The sequence below is a fragment of the Bison bison genome, unplaced genomic scaffold (genome assembly GCF_000754665.1).
Source record: "Bison bison bison isolate TAMUID 2011002044 unplaced genomic scaffold, Bison_UMD1.0 scf7180017864341, whole genome shotgun sequence".
In the NCBI taxonomy this organism is placed as follows: Eukaryota; Metazoa; Chordata; class Mammalia; order Artiodactyla; family Bovidae; genus Bison; species Bison bison.
The window spans coordinates 504,210-516,671 of NW_011494913.1; the positions used below are offsets into that span (position 1 = coordinate 504,210).

The 12,462-nt window shown below is 40.0% G+C and overlaps 1 protein-coding gene across 1 annotated transcript in view; it reads left to right on the top strand.

Annotated features, from left to right (window-relative positions):
* Nucleotides 1-12,462, top strand: part of NRG3 (neuregulin 3) — a 316,863-nt gene that overhangs the window by 259,796 nt on the left and 44,605 nt on the right. The window contains exon 3 of the mRNA XM_010854367.1: nucleotides 9,952-10,054. Within this exon, the coding sequence (XP_010852669.1) occupies nucleotides 9,952-10,054 (103 nt within the window). The remainder of the gene's footprint in view (nucleotides 1-9,951; nucleotides 10,055-12,462) is intronic.

The following is a 12,462-nucleotide window of genomic DNA, read 5'->3' on the forward strand; positions in this document are numbered from 1 at the left end:
CGGCCCCCTCTATCTTGATGCTTTTATGGAAAAGTACCCCCCTGCCGATGAAGGAGCTATGGGTTCAATCCCTCAGGTCAGGAAGATCCCCTGGAGAAGGATATGGCAACCCAGTCTGGTATTGAAAACTTACCAATAGATTTATTTTGATTCAATTTGCTTTTACTTAAATTTATTTGTGGGAGAAATAGCACTTGGAAAGCGAATGCTTGTTAAACACACAAATGAGAAGACCCAGGGCTTTTCTTTTTGTTTTCCTTTCATAGAATTCACTTATCTATAGTCAGTCAGAGCTATACTGTTTGGGAAAAGAAGGAGAGAGATAAGGGATTGTTATAGGGAAGGTTTATATTTGGTGGTGAGTCTGGGGGAAGAAAAGGAAATTACAGGTTGAGAGTAAATGTGTTTATGATTTTAAACTGTTATTTCTCCTTAAATATCAAATTTTATGTATAATGCACATCTCAAAGCACATTGTATGGGAATAAGATAAAATATAATTTTGAACATTAACATTTTATGATGAAGCAATTATTTTATGTTTTCAAAACATTTTAAATGATGCCTTTCCACAGTGGAATAGCAAAGAGCAACAGAATAAATCCCTGAGGATCCTCCCAAGAAAATGTTGCCTCTTTTTATTACCTACCCTACCAGGTATAGGGCTTAACCAGCACAATGTCATTAGACATGCAAACCAGAAGCTGATGAGTTCAAAAAACGCCTGCTGAGTACCCTCCCTTGTACAGAACAAGCACAAGCCAGGTTGAGTCCAGTAATGAAGATGCCCTTGCCTTTGTGGGCCTCTCAGACTGGGCCAGGAGCTTCCCTGGTAGCTCAATGATAAAGATTCTGCCTATAACGCAGGAGCCTCAGGAGACACAGTTTCGATCCCTGGGTCAGGAAGATCCTCTGGAGAAGGGAATGGCAACCCACTCCAGTATTCTTACCTGAAGAATCCTGTAGACAGAGGGGCCTGGCGGGCTAAAGTCCATAGGGTCGCAAAGAGTCGAACATGACTGCAGCAACTTAGCATGCATGCATGCAGACTGGGCTGCAGGAAAACAGATATGTGCATCTTTGGCACAAGACAGGGCAGTTAGGAAAAGATACCAAATGGATGCACATGGACACTTGAGAAGAGTTTTCAGATCTGACAGTATTTACCCTGTATAGTATTTATTCCAATAGTATTCATGAATTAGTGGCTATGTTAGTTTGCTGAGATTGTCCATAACAAAGTATCACAAATTGATGGCCAAACAGAAATGTATTGTCTTGCAGCTCTGGAGGCCAGAAGTCCAAGATCAAGGTGTAGGCAGGGTTTGTTCTTTCTTAAGGCTGTGAGGAAGCATCTTTCCTGCCTGCCTCCTGCCTTCTGGTGGTTTCCTGGCAATGTTTATCCTCGGCTTGTGGGTGCATCATCTCAAACTCTGCTTCCATCTTCATTTGACATTCTCCTTGTGCATGTACGTCTGTGTCCAAATTTCTCTCTTTGATGAAGACACAGCAATATTGGGTTAGGGTACATCCTAATGACCTCAACTTGATAATCTGCAAAAACCCTATATCCAAAGAAGTTCATATTTATAGGTATTGGGGTTAGAACTTCATGGATCTTATGGGGGACATGAATCACCCATAATAGTAGAAGTTCTGCAAGTAGGGAGGAGAAAGGGGCTTACAGGTAGAAATAGCACCATGCTAAATATATGGAACATTTCAGTACTTCCTGGTAATCTCAGCATCTCTGTATTCAGATGCTTGAGCTGGATTTTCCCCCAAGCAACATTCTTGGAGATCATTGCAGTAAGGCTAGGTCATTCATTCTGCCTTGCTGATATTCTCATCACTTACTCTATCAGTGTTCCTCCCTGCCAGTGTGTGTTTAATCTCATTGATCTCAAGGTGAGCACCCATTTCATTTGCCTTCAGGATCTCTTTCACCTTATTTTTTTCTTTTCTTTAAGAGTGCAGTAATCAGGCCATTTGACATTTGGTCATTTTTGTCTTCAATTTGAAAAGGGAAAATCACAGTTTATAACATTCTAAATATGTTCTGTCCTTTCATTCTTTTTTCCCTATCATGCTTCACTTGCAGTTCCTTGTAAGCTCCTAATATTTTAATATATCCCCAGCATTTGTTGTTATTTAAGAACAAAATTGGGAAGAGGCTCTCTTGTTCTAAGAATAATTAAAACTGCAGTAAATCTACTTAAGCTTAATCCAGTTTAAATGAGGACAAAATTTCGGAGGCTTACAATCAGGGAGAGACTGACCTAGCCTGATTATGAGGTTGACTTAATGAATAGAAATAAATGCTAGAATTAGGCATGGAGAAAAACTAGAATGAAGATAATTTCATAAATGGTGAGATCATTAGTGAATTTGTTGTCTTATACTGACTTTTGTTTCTCTGTGTAGACATTTATCTTCAGGGCTTCTGATAATGAATACCTGAATAAGACAGAACCCTGGTGATATTGATAGGTTGACTTTTATAATGTACTATCAGAGTAATTATGCTTCCATTTGATACCTACTGGTGGCATCAAAAAGGATCTTATTTGCATATATTGACTATGAGGTGGTCTAGAGAAAAGCTTTTGCTCCTATATATGACTTACAAGCTTACAGGTGTGTGTGTGTGTGTCCGTCCAGGTTTAAGCTTCCCATTACTTGGATGCCTGTTCATATCAGGAAATCATGCTTGAGTTTTGTCTCTTACAGACTTAAAGGAAAGATCCCCAAGAGATGGTGCGATCCTAAGGCTCCATACTTGGAAGGGATGTGGGGCTGCTTTGTAGAACATGTCCATTCTTTCACAGATACAGGGCTGCTGTCACTCACACTTCTATCCTTAATACCAAGCTATCCAGTAGGAAATGCTATATAAAAACTGAGGTTATAATTTTCTTTGGGCATATTTTTTTTTTTAAGGTAGTAGAGCTTAACATGGCACCCCACCCCAGTACTCTTGCCTGGAAAATCCCATGGATGGAGGAGCCTGGTGGGCTGCAGTCCATGGGGTCGCTAAGAGTTGGATACGACTGAGCGACTTCACTTTCACTTCTCACTTTCATGCATTGGAGAAGGAAATGGCAACCCACTCCAGTGTTCTTGCCTGGAGAATCCCAGGGATGGGGGAGCCTGGTGGGCTACCGTCTATGGGGTCACACAGAGTCAGACATGACTGAAGCGACTTAGCAGCAGCAGCAGCAGCAGAGCTTAACAAGGATTCACAGAGAGATTTTTAGTATGCTGAAGACTGCTACAGCTTCCAAAAGCAGCCTTGCACATTAGGACCTAAGCTGTGAGCTGTCTCATGGTTTAGCAAACAGTGCTGTACCCATAGATTTTCCAAGGATCCTGGGTCTCTAGGGATCAGGAGCACACTTTCCTTCTCAAAGAGTCAGTATGGGGGACAGCGCAAAAGACATAGCCCTTCCCCGAAGAGGAACGCTTGCATTGCATCTACTAAAATATCTGGGTTGTTGTTGCAGTTCAGTTGCTCAGTCATGTCCGACTCTGCGACCCCATGGATTGCAGCATGCCAAGCTTGCTTGTCCTTCACCATCTCCCAGAGCTTGCTTAAACTCATGTCCATTGAATCAGTGATGCTATCCAGCCATCTCATCCTCTGTCGTCCCCTTCTCCTGCCTTCCATCTTTCCCAGCATCAGGGTCTTTTCTAATGTGTCAGCTCTTCACATCAGGTGGCCAATGTATTGGAGCTTCAGCTTCAGCATCAGTCCTTCCCATGAATATTCAGGGTTGATTTCCTTTAGGATTGACTGGTTTGATGTCCTAGCAATCCAAGGGTCTGTCAAGAGTCTTCTCCAAGATCAGTTTAAAGGCATCAATTCTTCAGCACTCAGCTTTCTTTATTGTCAACTCTCACATCCATACATGACTACTGGAAAAAACCATAATTTAGACTCTATGGACATTTGTGTGCAAAGTAATGTCTCTGCTTTTTAATATGCTATCTAGGTTTGTCATTGCTTTTCTTCCAAGGAACAAGCGTGTTTGTTTGTTTGTTTGTTTGTTTTAAATTTCATGGCTGCAGTAATCATCTGCAGTGATTTTGGAGCCCAAGAAAATAAAGTCTATCACTGTTTCCAGTGTTTCCCCATCTATTTGCCATAGATGGGACCATCTCTAGCTAGGAAATTAAAAATTACTAGTGGAAAAATTCAATCACCACAAGTAAAATTAAAAGGAACCATGAGTAAAGAAAATGACATAAAAATAAATTCCTTCAATATACATCTCAGGGCACAGGGAGAGAGACCCCAAGATAGCAAATCATTGACTGCCTGGGGGTGAGGTGAGTTTTCCATAAGAGAGATAGAGTCTTTTAAAAGCAGTTGTTTTGTTTTGTTTGCTTCAACGCTGGCTTCAGGAGAAAAGGGGGAAAGGAAGGAAACTGGCATTTTATGTATCCATTACATGCCACTCAGCCCCTTTATTTATGTTTTCCTGGCTTCCCAGATGGCTTAGTGGTAAAGAATCTGTCTACCAATGCAGGAGACACAAGAGAGATGAGTTCGATCCTAGGAGAGGAAAGGCAACTCTCTCCAGTATTTCTTGCCTGGAAAGTCCTATGTACAGATGATCCTGGCAGGTTACTGTCCATAGGGTCACAAAGTACTGGACACAACTAGCATGCACACATATAAAGCACATGTTGAACAAATATGCGAAGTGTGTAGTATTTTCCCCATTATTGATAAAGACAATAGATGAAAGAAGATGAAAACAGTTCTAGCTGGTGTTTAAACAGAGGGGTTCACACCAGTCAACCACACTGCTTCCTGAGTGAGGTGGGTTCATCAGCACGGGGCAGCATGGTGTTTTTCAGAGTTTTGGGGTAGGCTGCCTGCCCAAATGATTTTCTTCCACTTGTCCAATGTCGGTTTCTAAAAACTCACCATAACATTACTACTTTCTCTGTTTCCATCTTGATAATATGAAATATGATCAAGAGCGAGTCCTATGTACAACAGAAGAGGAAATGGTACAGAATTGGGAGACAATGCAAACAACCTTTACTAATTCCTGTCGAATGAGAGATTGGTTTTTGCCCTCAAAAATGACTTCATAATATGTTTGCATTAATGAAATGCAAAAATGTTGATATTCCCTAGAATAGTAAATTAAGTCCTCTACAATACATTGCTGCTGCTGCTGCTAAGTTGCTTCAGTAGTGTCTGACTCTGTGTGACCCCATAGATGGCAGCCCACCTGGCTACCCTGTCCCTGGGATTCTCCAGGAAAGAACACGAGTGGGTTGCCATTTCCTTCTCCAATGAATGAAAGTGAAAAGTGAAAGTGAAGTCGCTCAGTCATGTCTGACTCTTTGTGACCCCATGGACTGTAGCCTACCAGGCTCCTCCATCCATGGGATTTTCCAGGCAAGAGTACTAGAGTGAGTTGGCATTTCCTTCTCCCTACCATACATTAGATGGAGCCAAATTAAATGGTCAATATCCAGCCATTTATTGCCCCCCATGGTAATTTCATATGATTCTGCCTAATACTTAATGATTATTCCAAGTTAGGCACTGCAATACTTAGCATATTTTAATTCACTCAATCCTCACAATGCTTATGCAGTGAAGGTAATGGTAGCCTCATTATAAATAAGGCATTCTCTGCTTTCTAGAGTTGGGCTAGAATTCTAGACTCTCAATCCAGGCTGAGTGTAGAACATGTGGTAGGTCTGGAGAAAGAGCATTTGCCTTACAGTATGTTACACGACAGAGACCCCGGGGCATTGTGCGGGCTGCTCTCGCGATTCCATCAAATTGCTCATGCAGATTCTGCAGGAACCTCTACATCACTGAATTAAAGGACCATATTTTATTTGCCCTTTCAGAAACATTCAATAGCCTATTCTTCTAGAAAAATTCCATATGTTTTCTTCTATGATATTGTCATATTTTATTGTTGTTGTGTGTTTTCTTTTTATCCTTTCCTGGTTGGCTGATCTGGGTTTTTTTTAATCTGCTCTGCAGCATCCTCTTCTACCCTTCCATGAAATTTTTGAGTCTCTCAAAGCTCTATCTTAGACATTCTTCCCTTAGTACTCTATATTTTCTCCTGGGGCTGTCTTATCTACACACTTGGTTTAAGTATACGCATAACCCTGAATATTTATATCTGGAACTCTGTCATTTTATCTTAACTCAAATCTGTATATTTAAATGTCTACCTTACACCTCTAGTTGGATATGTTATAGGTTTTTAAAAACTTACCAAGTCCAACACTGGGCTTCCCCAGACAGTAAAGAATCTGCCTGCAATGCAGGATATCTGGGTTTTATCCCTGGGTTGGGAAGATCCCCTGGAGAAGGACATGGCAACCCACTCCAGTATTCTTGCCTGGAAAATCCCATGGACAGAAAAGCCTGGTGAGCCACATCCATGGAGTTGAAAAGAGTCAAACATGACTGAGTGACCAACACATACATGCATAAGTCCAACACTGAATTTGATATCTTTCTTTATAAGTCTGATTCCTCTCTGATATACTCCATCTTAGTTAAGAGTATCATTGTCTAGTCCATTAAGTCTTTTCAACTTAACTGCTTTCACCTTTTTTTATTTTTTTAACTGCTCATCATGGTTGTTAATGTTATCATAGAAGTATCCATCATGTCTCATTTCAGTTCAGTTCACTCACTCAGTCATGTCCGACTCTTTGTGACCCCATGAATCGCAGCATGCCAGGCCTCCCTGTCCATCATCAACTCCCGGAGTCTACTCAAACTCATGTCCACCGAGTCGGCGATGCCATCCAGCCATTCTGCCCCCAGTCCCTCTGAGCATCAGGGTCTTTTCCAATGAGTCAACTCTTCACATGAAGTGGCCAAAGTATTGGAGTTTCAGCTTTAGCATCATTCCCTCCAAAGAAATCCCAGGGCTGATCTCCTTCAGAATGGACTGGTTGGACCTCCTTGCAGTCCAAGGGACTCTCAAGAGTCTTCTCCAACACCACAGTTCAAAAGCATCAATTCTTCTGTGCTCAGCTTTCTTCACAGTCCAACTCTCACATCCATACATGACCACTGAAAAACCATAGCCTTGACTAGACAGAGCTTTGTTGGCAAAGTAATGTCTCTGCTTTTGAATATGCTATCTAGGTTGGTGATACCTTTCCTTCCAAGGAATAAGCCTCTTTTAATTTCATGCTGCAGTTTCATGCTGAAGTGATTTTGGAGCCCAAAAAAATAAAGTCAGCCACTGTTTCCACTGTTTCCCTATTTGCCATGAAGTGATGGGACCGGATGCCATGATCTTAGTTTTCTGAATGTTGAGCTTTAAACCAACATTTTCACTCTCCACTTTCACTTTCATCAAGAGGCTTTTGAGTTCCTCTTCACTTTTTGCCATAAGGGTGGTGTCATCTGCATATCTGAGGTTACTGATATTTCTCCCGGCAATCTTGATTCCAGCTTGTGCTTCTTCCAGCCCAGTGTTTCTCATGATGTCTAAGCTGATATAATAGCCTTCTAATAGGACTCTGCATTTACTTAACCCTTCCTAATCTTTTCTGTAAGTTTCAGGAAAAAAAAATGCAAATATGATCACATCGCTCTCCTGTTTGGAATTTTTCAGTGCCTTTCTGCTGTTGTAAAGACATGCTCATTGTAGACCATGTCCCTGCTGTCTCCGTGTTGCTCTGCTAAGCTGGTGTGTGCAACGTGCATATGCTCACTCAGTTGTGTCTGACTCTTTGCAACTCCATGGACTGTAGCCCAGCAGGCTCCTCTGTCCATGGAGAGTTCTCCATGCAAGAACGCCAGAGTAGCTTGCCATTTCCTCCTCCAGGGATCTCCCAACCCAGGGATCAAACCTGTGTCCCTTATGTTGCTTGCCTTGGCAGGTGGATTCATTACCACTGGCACCAACTGGGAAGCTAAGCTGGTGGGGAATACAAAATAACTTTTGCAAAGGCCCAGTGGTAGAGGAAAAATCTTCCGGATTCCCGAACCTGCCATTTTATATCCTAGCAAAGAGCCTTTGCACAAATTGTCTTCTCTTCCTGGACCACTTTTCCCATCCCTATTCCTCTTGCCTAATTGGATCCTATTTTATATTTAAAATCTCTGGACTCTGTGAATAGGTCAATTTTCCATGTGATATCTTTCGTCAGATTATAAACCTCCTTGTTACAACATTCATTACAGTCAGCATTTTATATCACTGCCTTTATTTAGATAGAAATTAAAATTTATAAAGGTAAAGTAATATATCTTTTGTTACTCATATTAGAGGTGGCTAAAATGAAAGTCAAATGCAAAAATTGCCAGACTTCCAGCCCCTTGCTTCCTGCCCCTCTCCAGGCTTGTTCTTGTTCAGCACTCTGCACCAAAGGCATTGAGAGTACTGGCACTGTAACTCCATCTGGGTCTATAAATCCATTCACAGTCTTTGGAGTTTTAATTTCACTCTTGATTTAAACTCAGAATTGATTTTGTGCATTTCCCCAAGTTATATTTGACTAGATTCAAAAAATGAACAAAAACACCCTGTTGATTTTATGTAGAAATCATTCTTGTAGTGAACACAGTCTTACCTCTTTTGTTTTCATAGGTACTATTAGCCACCATTTTCATAGTTCTTTTTATTGGCAGAAGCAGGGTGGAGTAGATTATTATCTGTAAGTCATACTTCTTTCATTAGAGTCACCAACTCAGAGCAATTTAGTGAAATGAAATTCTTTATAAGTTGGTAGATCTACTTACTTGTTTCCAAGTTCACTTGGAACATTTAATGAGCTTACAAATGTGGGGGTGAAAAGAATGACATTCTTTAAGATGATATATGTCCAAACAAGGTCTCAATGACATACTGTTTTTCTCTTTAATTTGAATCTTTCCCAATTTAAATGTCAACCAAGTCTTGCTAGGGCCACATAATTGCCCCTTTTCATTTATTCAAAAATGTGGATAATGTGATATTCTCTTAGGTTTGCCTTATTTATTTTTTATACTCCAGTCTCAATAAAGACATTATAAATGGAAATAAAGCCTAAGAGGGGAAAGGAGAATAGTTCTTGTAGTACATTGTTTCTTAATATACTACTGAAGGAACAACAGCAACAACAACAACAACAACAAAAACTTTAAAATGTGAGTGGGAGGGAGAAGGAAGGAAGGAAGGTAAATAGACCATAGTCTCTTGTGCAATGTAAAGAAATTAATGAAGACAAGAGGAGGATAATTAACAGAAAGTTCTGAGACCTATGGATGAAAGGTCTTGATGAGATGAAAGAACTGTTGCAGTAGATGTATTTCAGAAAGTGTGCTAGAAGTATAAATGTTAATGTCCAAAAATTGAAATGGTTTGTTTTTCAATTCTTGTTTTTTGCATTAAGAAGCTCTAAGGTATAACCTTGGTAGTAGAGGTTGAGGTTATTTTGCCAGATTATTGGTACTGAGCAGGTCACAGGATGACTAAGTAAATATTCACATGTTACATTGAAGTCCTTTTTCATTCATGATGTCAGTCATAGTAGGGTGGATGAATGGGAGACTGACAGCCAGGGACCAAATCAGAAAACACAGTGTCATCAGTATCACATAAATTGGAGGTCATCACTGGAATAGGAAATTTCTGATAGCAGATTATTTGGGACCCCACCATCATGTTTAAATGCTCCCAGTATGTCTTAAAGTCATGAAAATTCTTTTGATAATGTTCGTATTTGTGATATCCATACATGAGTTCTATTTAGCCATGCAGATACAAAAAAAATAACAGCTGTCTTTAGACCATTGCAAAGACACTGAATTGTAGTAATGCCCTCGTGTTTTCCTATTGACGATAGGAGCAAAAAAACTTGGCTTTGAAAGGCTCCTACCAGCTCAAAAATACAACTATGGAGATTGTGTCTGCTGAGCCGTGCTAACTTCCGTTCTAATTCTCTTTTTTGAATTCACAGAGAGTGAAGAAGTTTATCAAAGGCAGGTGCTGTCAATTTCATGTATCATCTTTGGAATTGTCATCGTGGGCGTGTTCTGTGCAGCGTTCTACTTCAAAAGCAAGTAAGACCATTTCTCTCAAGTGTTAAAAGGTTACTTCTCAGAGGAAGCGCTTTGTCTTTCTTTAAGTTCTCAGTCTGAGCTCTAGGCAGAAGGATTTTGTGCAAATGGGCCCATCAGACATCCTTAAATTACTCTGAATCTTTTGTAGCCTGTGGTGAGTGTGTACAGTGTGTGCATACATGTATGTGTGTGTGTGTGGTTCATCTTTCATGCACATAGTGATCACTCTTCTCTGTGATCATGAACACTCTGTGTTCTTTGCATTTTTTGATGGCCTGCCAGAATTAAAGGCTCAACATCAGCCTGTCAGTAAGGAGTTAACTCTTCTGAAAAGAGAGGTCACTGCTGAACATCTAACCTTTTATGAAAAAAAAAGAAACAACTCTATTCCTTTTATAGTGTTTTATTTGATACCCATAAAGGTTTTAGCCAAATGTGAAATATGAACACTGTAAAATCTACCTTGGTTCACCAGTTAGTATGGACATCTAGAATATGCCCTATGCTTATGTTGCCAAGAAACCAAATCTTCTGCCAAAAGCATTGTGTTTTTTTTTTTTCTGACTAGTAAAGTAGAATTAAAAATATGTTATGTATTTATAAGTATGTATGTGTATATACATATATGCTTACATATACATGTTACGAATAACATTGACAGAGGTATTTTATTTATGTAAATGACATAATTTGCCCTTAAGAAATACAGATAAAAATATTATACTGCTTGGTTTCTTGTAAGGCAGACAGGCCTTGAGAAGTTGGCATAGATTCTGTTCCTACAGCTTGTCTGGAATCCAGGCCAACAAGTAATTGCTTTTCTTTGGACTTGTATTTTTCTGCCCATTTGCCCTACTAAAAATGGATCCGTTTCCCAATATAGTCTGTGATACCTGTCTGCATGTTGTGTATGTCGATCTTTAAAAAGAACAGCAATTTTAAGAAATAATGGAGACTCGGATATGAATCCAAAATTAGGAACTATTATTTTTAATAAACTATTTCAGAATAGGTTTAGATTTTTGGAATTGCCATGAAAATAGTACAGATAGATCCAATATACCCCAGACACAATCTCCCCTATTTTTAATGTCTTTCCTTAGTATGTTGCCTTTGCCGCAAACAGTGGAACAATAATGGAATAACAGTGTTACTAACTGAAGTTCGTATTTCTATGTTTCCTTAGTTTTCACCTCATGGGCGTTTTCGCTGTTGTCCCACCCAGGGAACCACATTGCATTTCATCGTTGTGTCTCCTAAGCAACTCTTGGCTGTGGGAGTTGTTAGTGTTCAGTTTTGAACACTTTATCAGGGATACTGGGCTTTTCATTCATTATCTCCCAATCCTCACAACAACTGAAATTATGCATTATTGCTCAATTTTTCAAATCACAGCAGAATTTGATTGTAAAGTATTGATTTGTCAAAGCCCCACAGTAGGAAATTGACAGCAGGTCTTTGCATTTCTTCAATTCTCCTTTAAACTGCATGCTGTTCACCACCCAGCATGTTGACTCGTGTGGTCCTCCCCCAGATGGTGAAAGTGCTTGAGGGGAATCAGGAATGTCGTGCCCTGCTGCAGTCCATAGCTCTTTATGTTCTCAACAGGCTACATGGTTTCGTGGTCAGGATTTTACATGCATCAGCCTAAGCTGTATTCACATCTTCAGTCTGCCACTTGCTTATTCAGTATTATTAGGGAAATTACATTCAGCCTTGATTTCTGTTTTGGTAAAGTATAGCAAAATATGGCCAAAAATAATGTGTACCTCAGAGAATTTAAGGATTAGTGGGATAATACTGTAAAGAAGGCAGCATAGTGTTTAAAAAGTAAATACTCATTGAAGGCTTGTTGTTGTTAACACCTAGGGTGTCTACACACTGGAACTTACAGGCAGGGTAGCTACAAGGTGAGTAGAGTTCCCTGAGCACAAGAGGGTTAATCACACTCAGCAGAGCATTAGGAGAGTCACCTTGCAAGTGCTGTGTGGGAGAAAGCTGTGTATTTAACAATATGCAAATTACTATGAAGAAGTAGTTAATCACTTATTTTTGGAGTATAATCTGTAGTTGTACCACACTTAAAGACTGATAACGACAGTCACAAGAACAGAGAACAGCTGGGTAACTAGAGGATCTCTATCTTCAGAGCTGTTAGCCTCTCCTTCCGTGGGCTGCAAGTGGGCTTAGTGATGAGCACATCCTCCTGGGGCTCAGCAAGGTGTCAGGGGTTTGCATGGAAACACTGTTCAACTTTCAATGCATAATAGGAGACTCAGGGGACTGAACCAGTGGGAGATGAGTAATCAGGAGGCTGTTGTCTTTCTACCTGCCCAGCCAGGGCACATATTTATTTTATATATATATGTCTAAAAATAACAAAGGAATAATGAAATTTGAAGACTCTT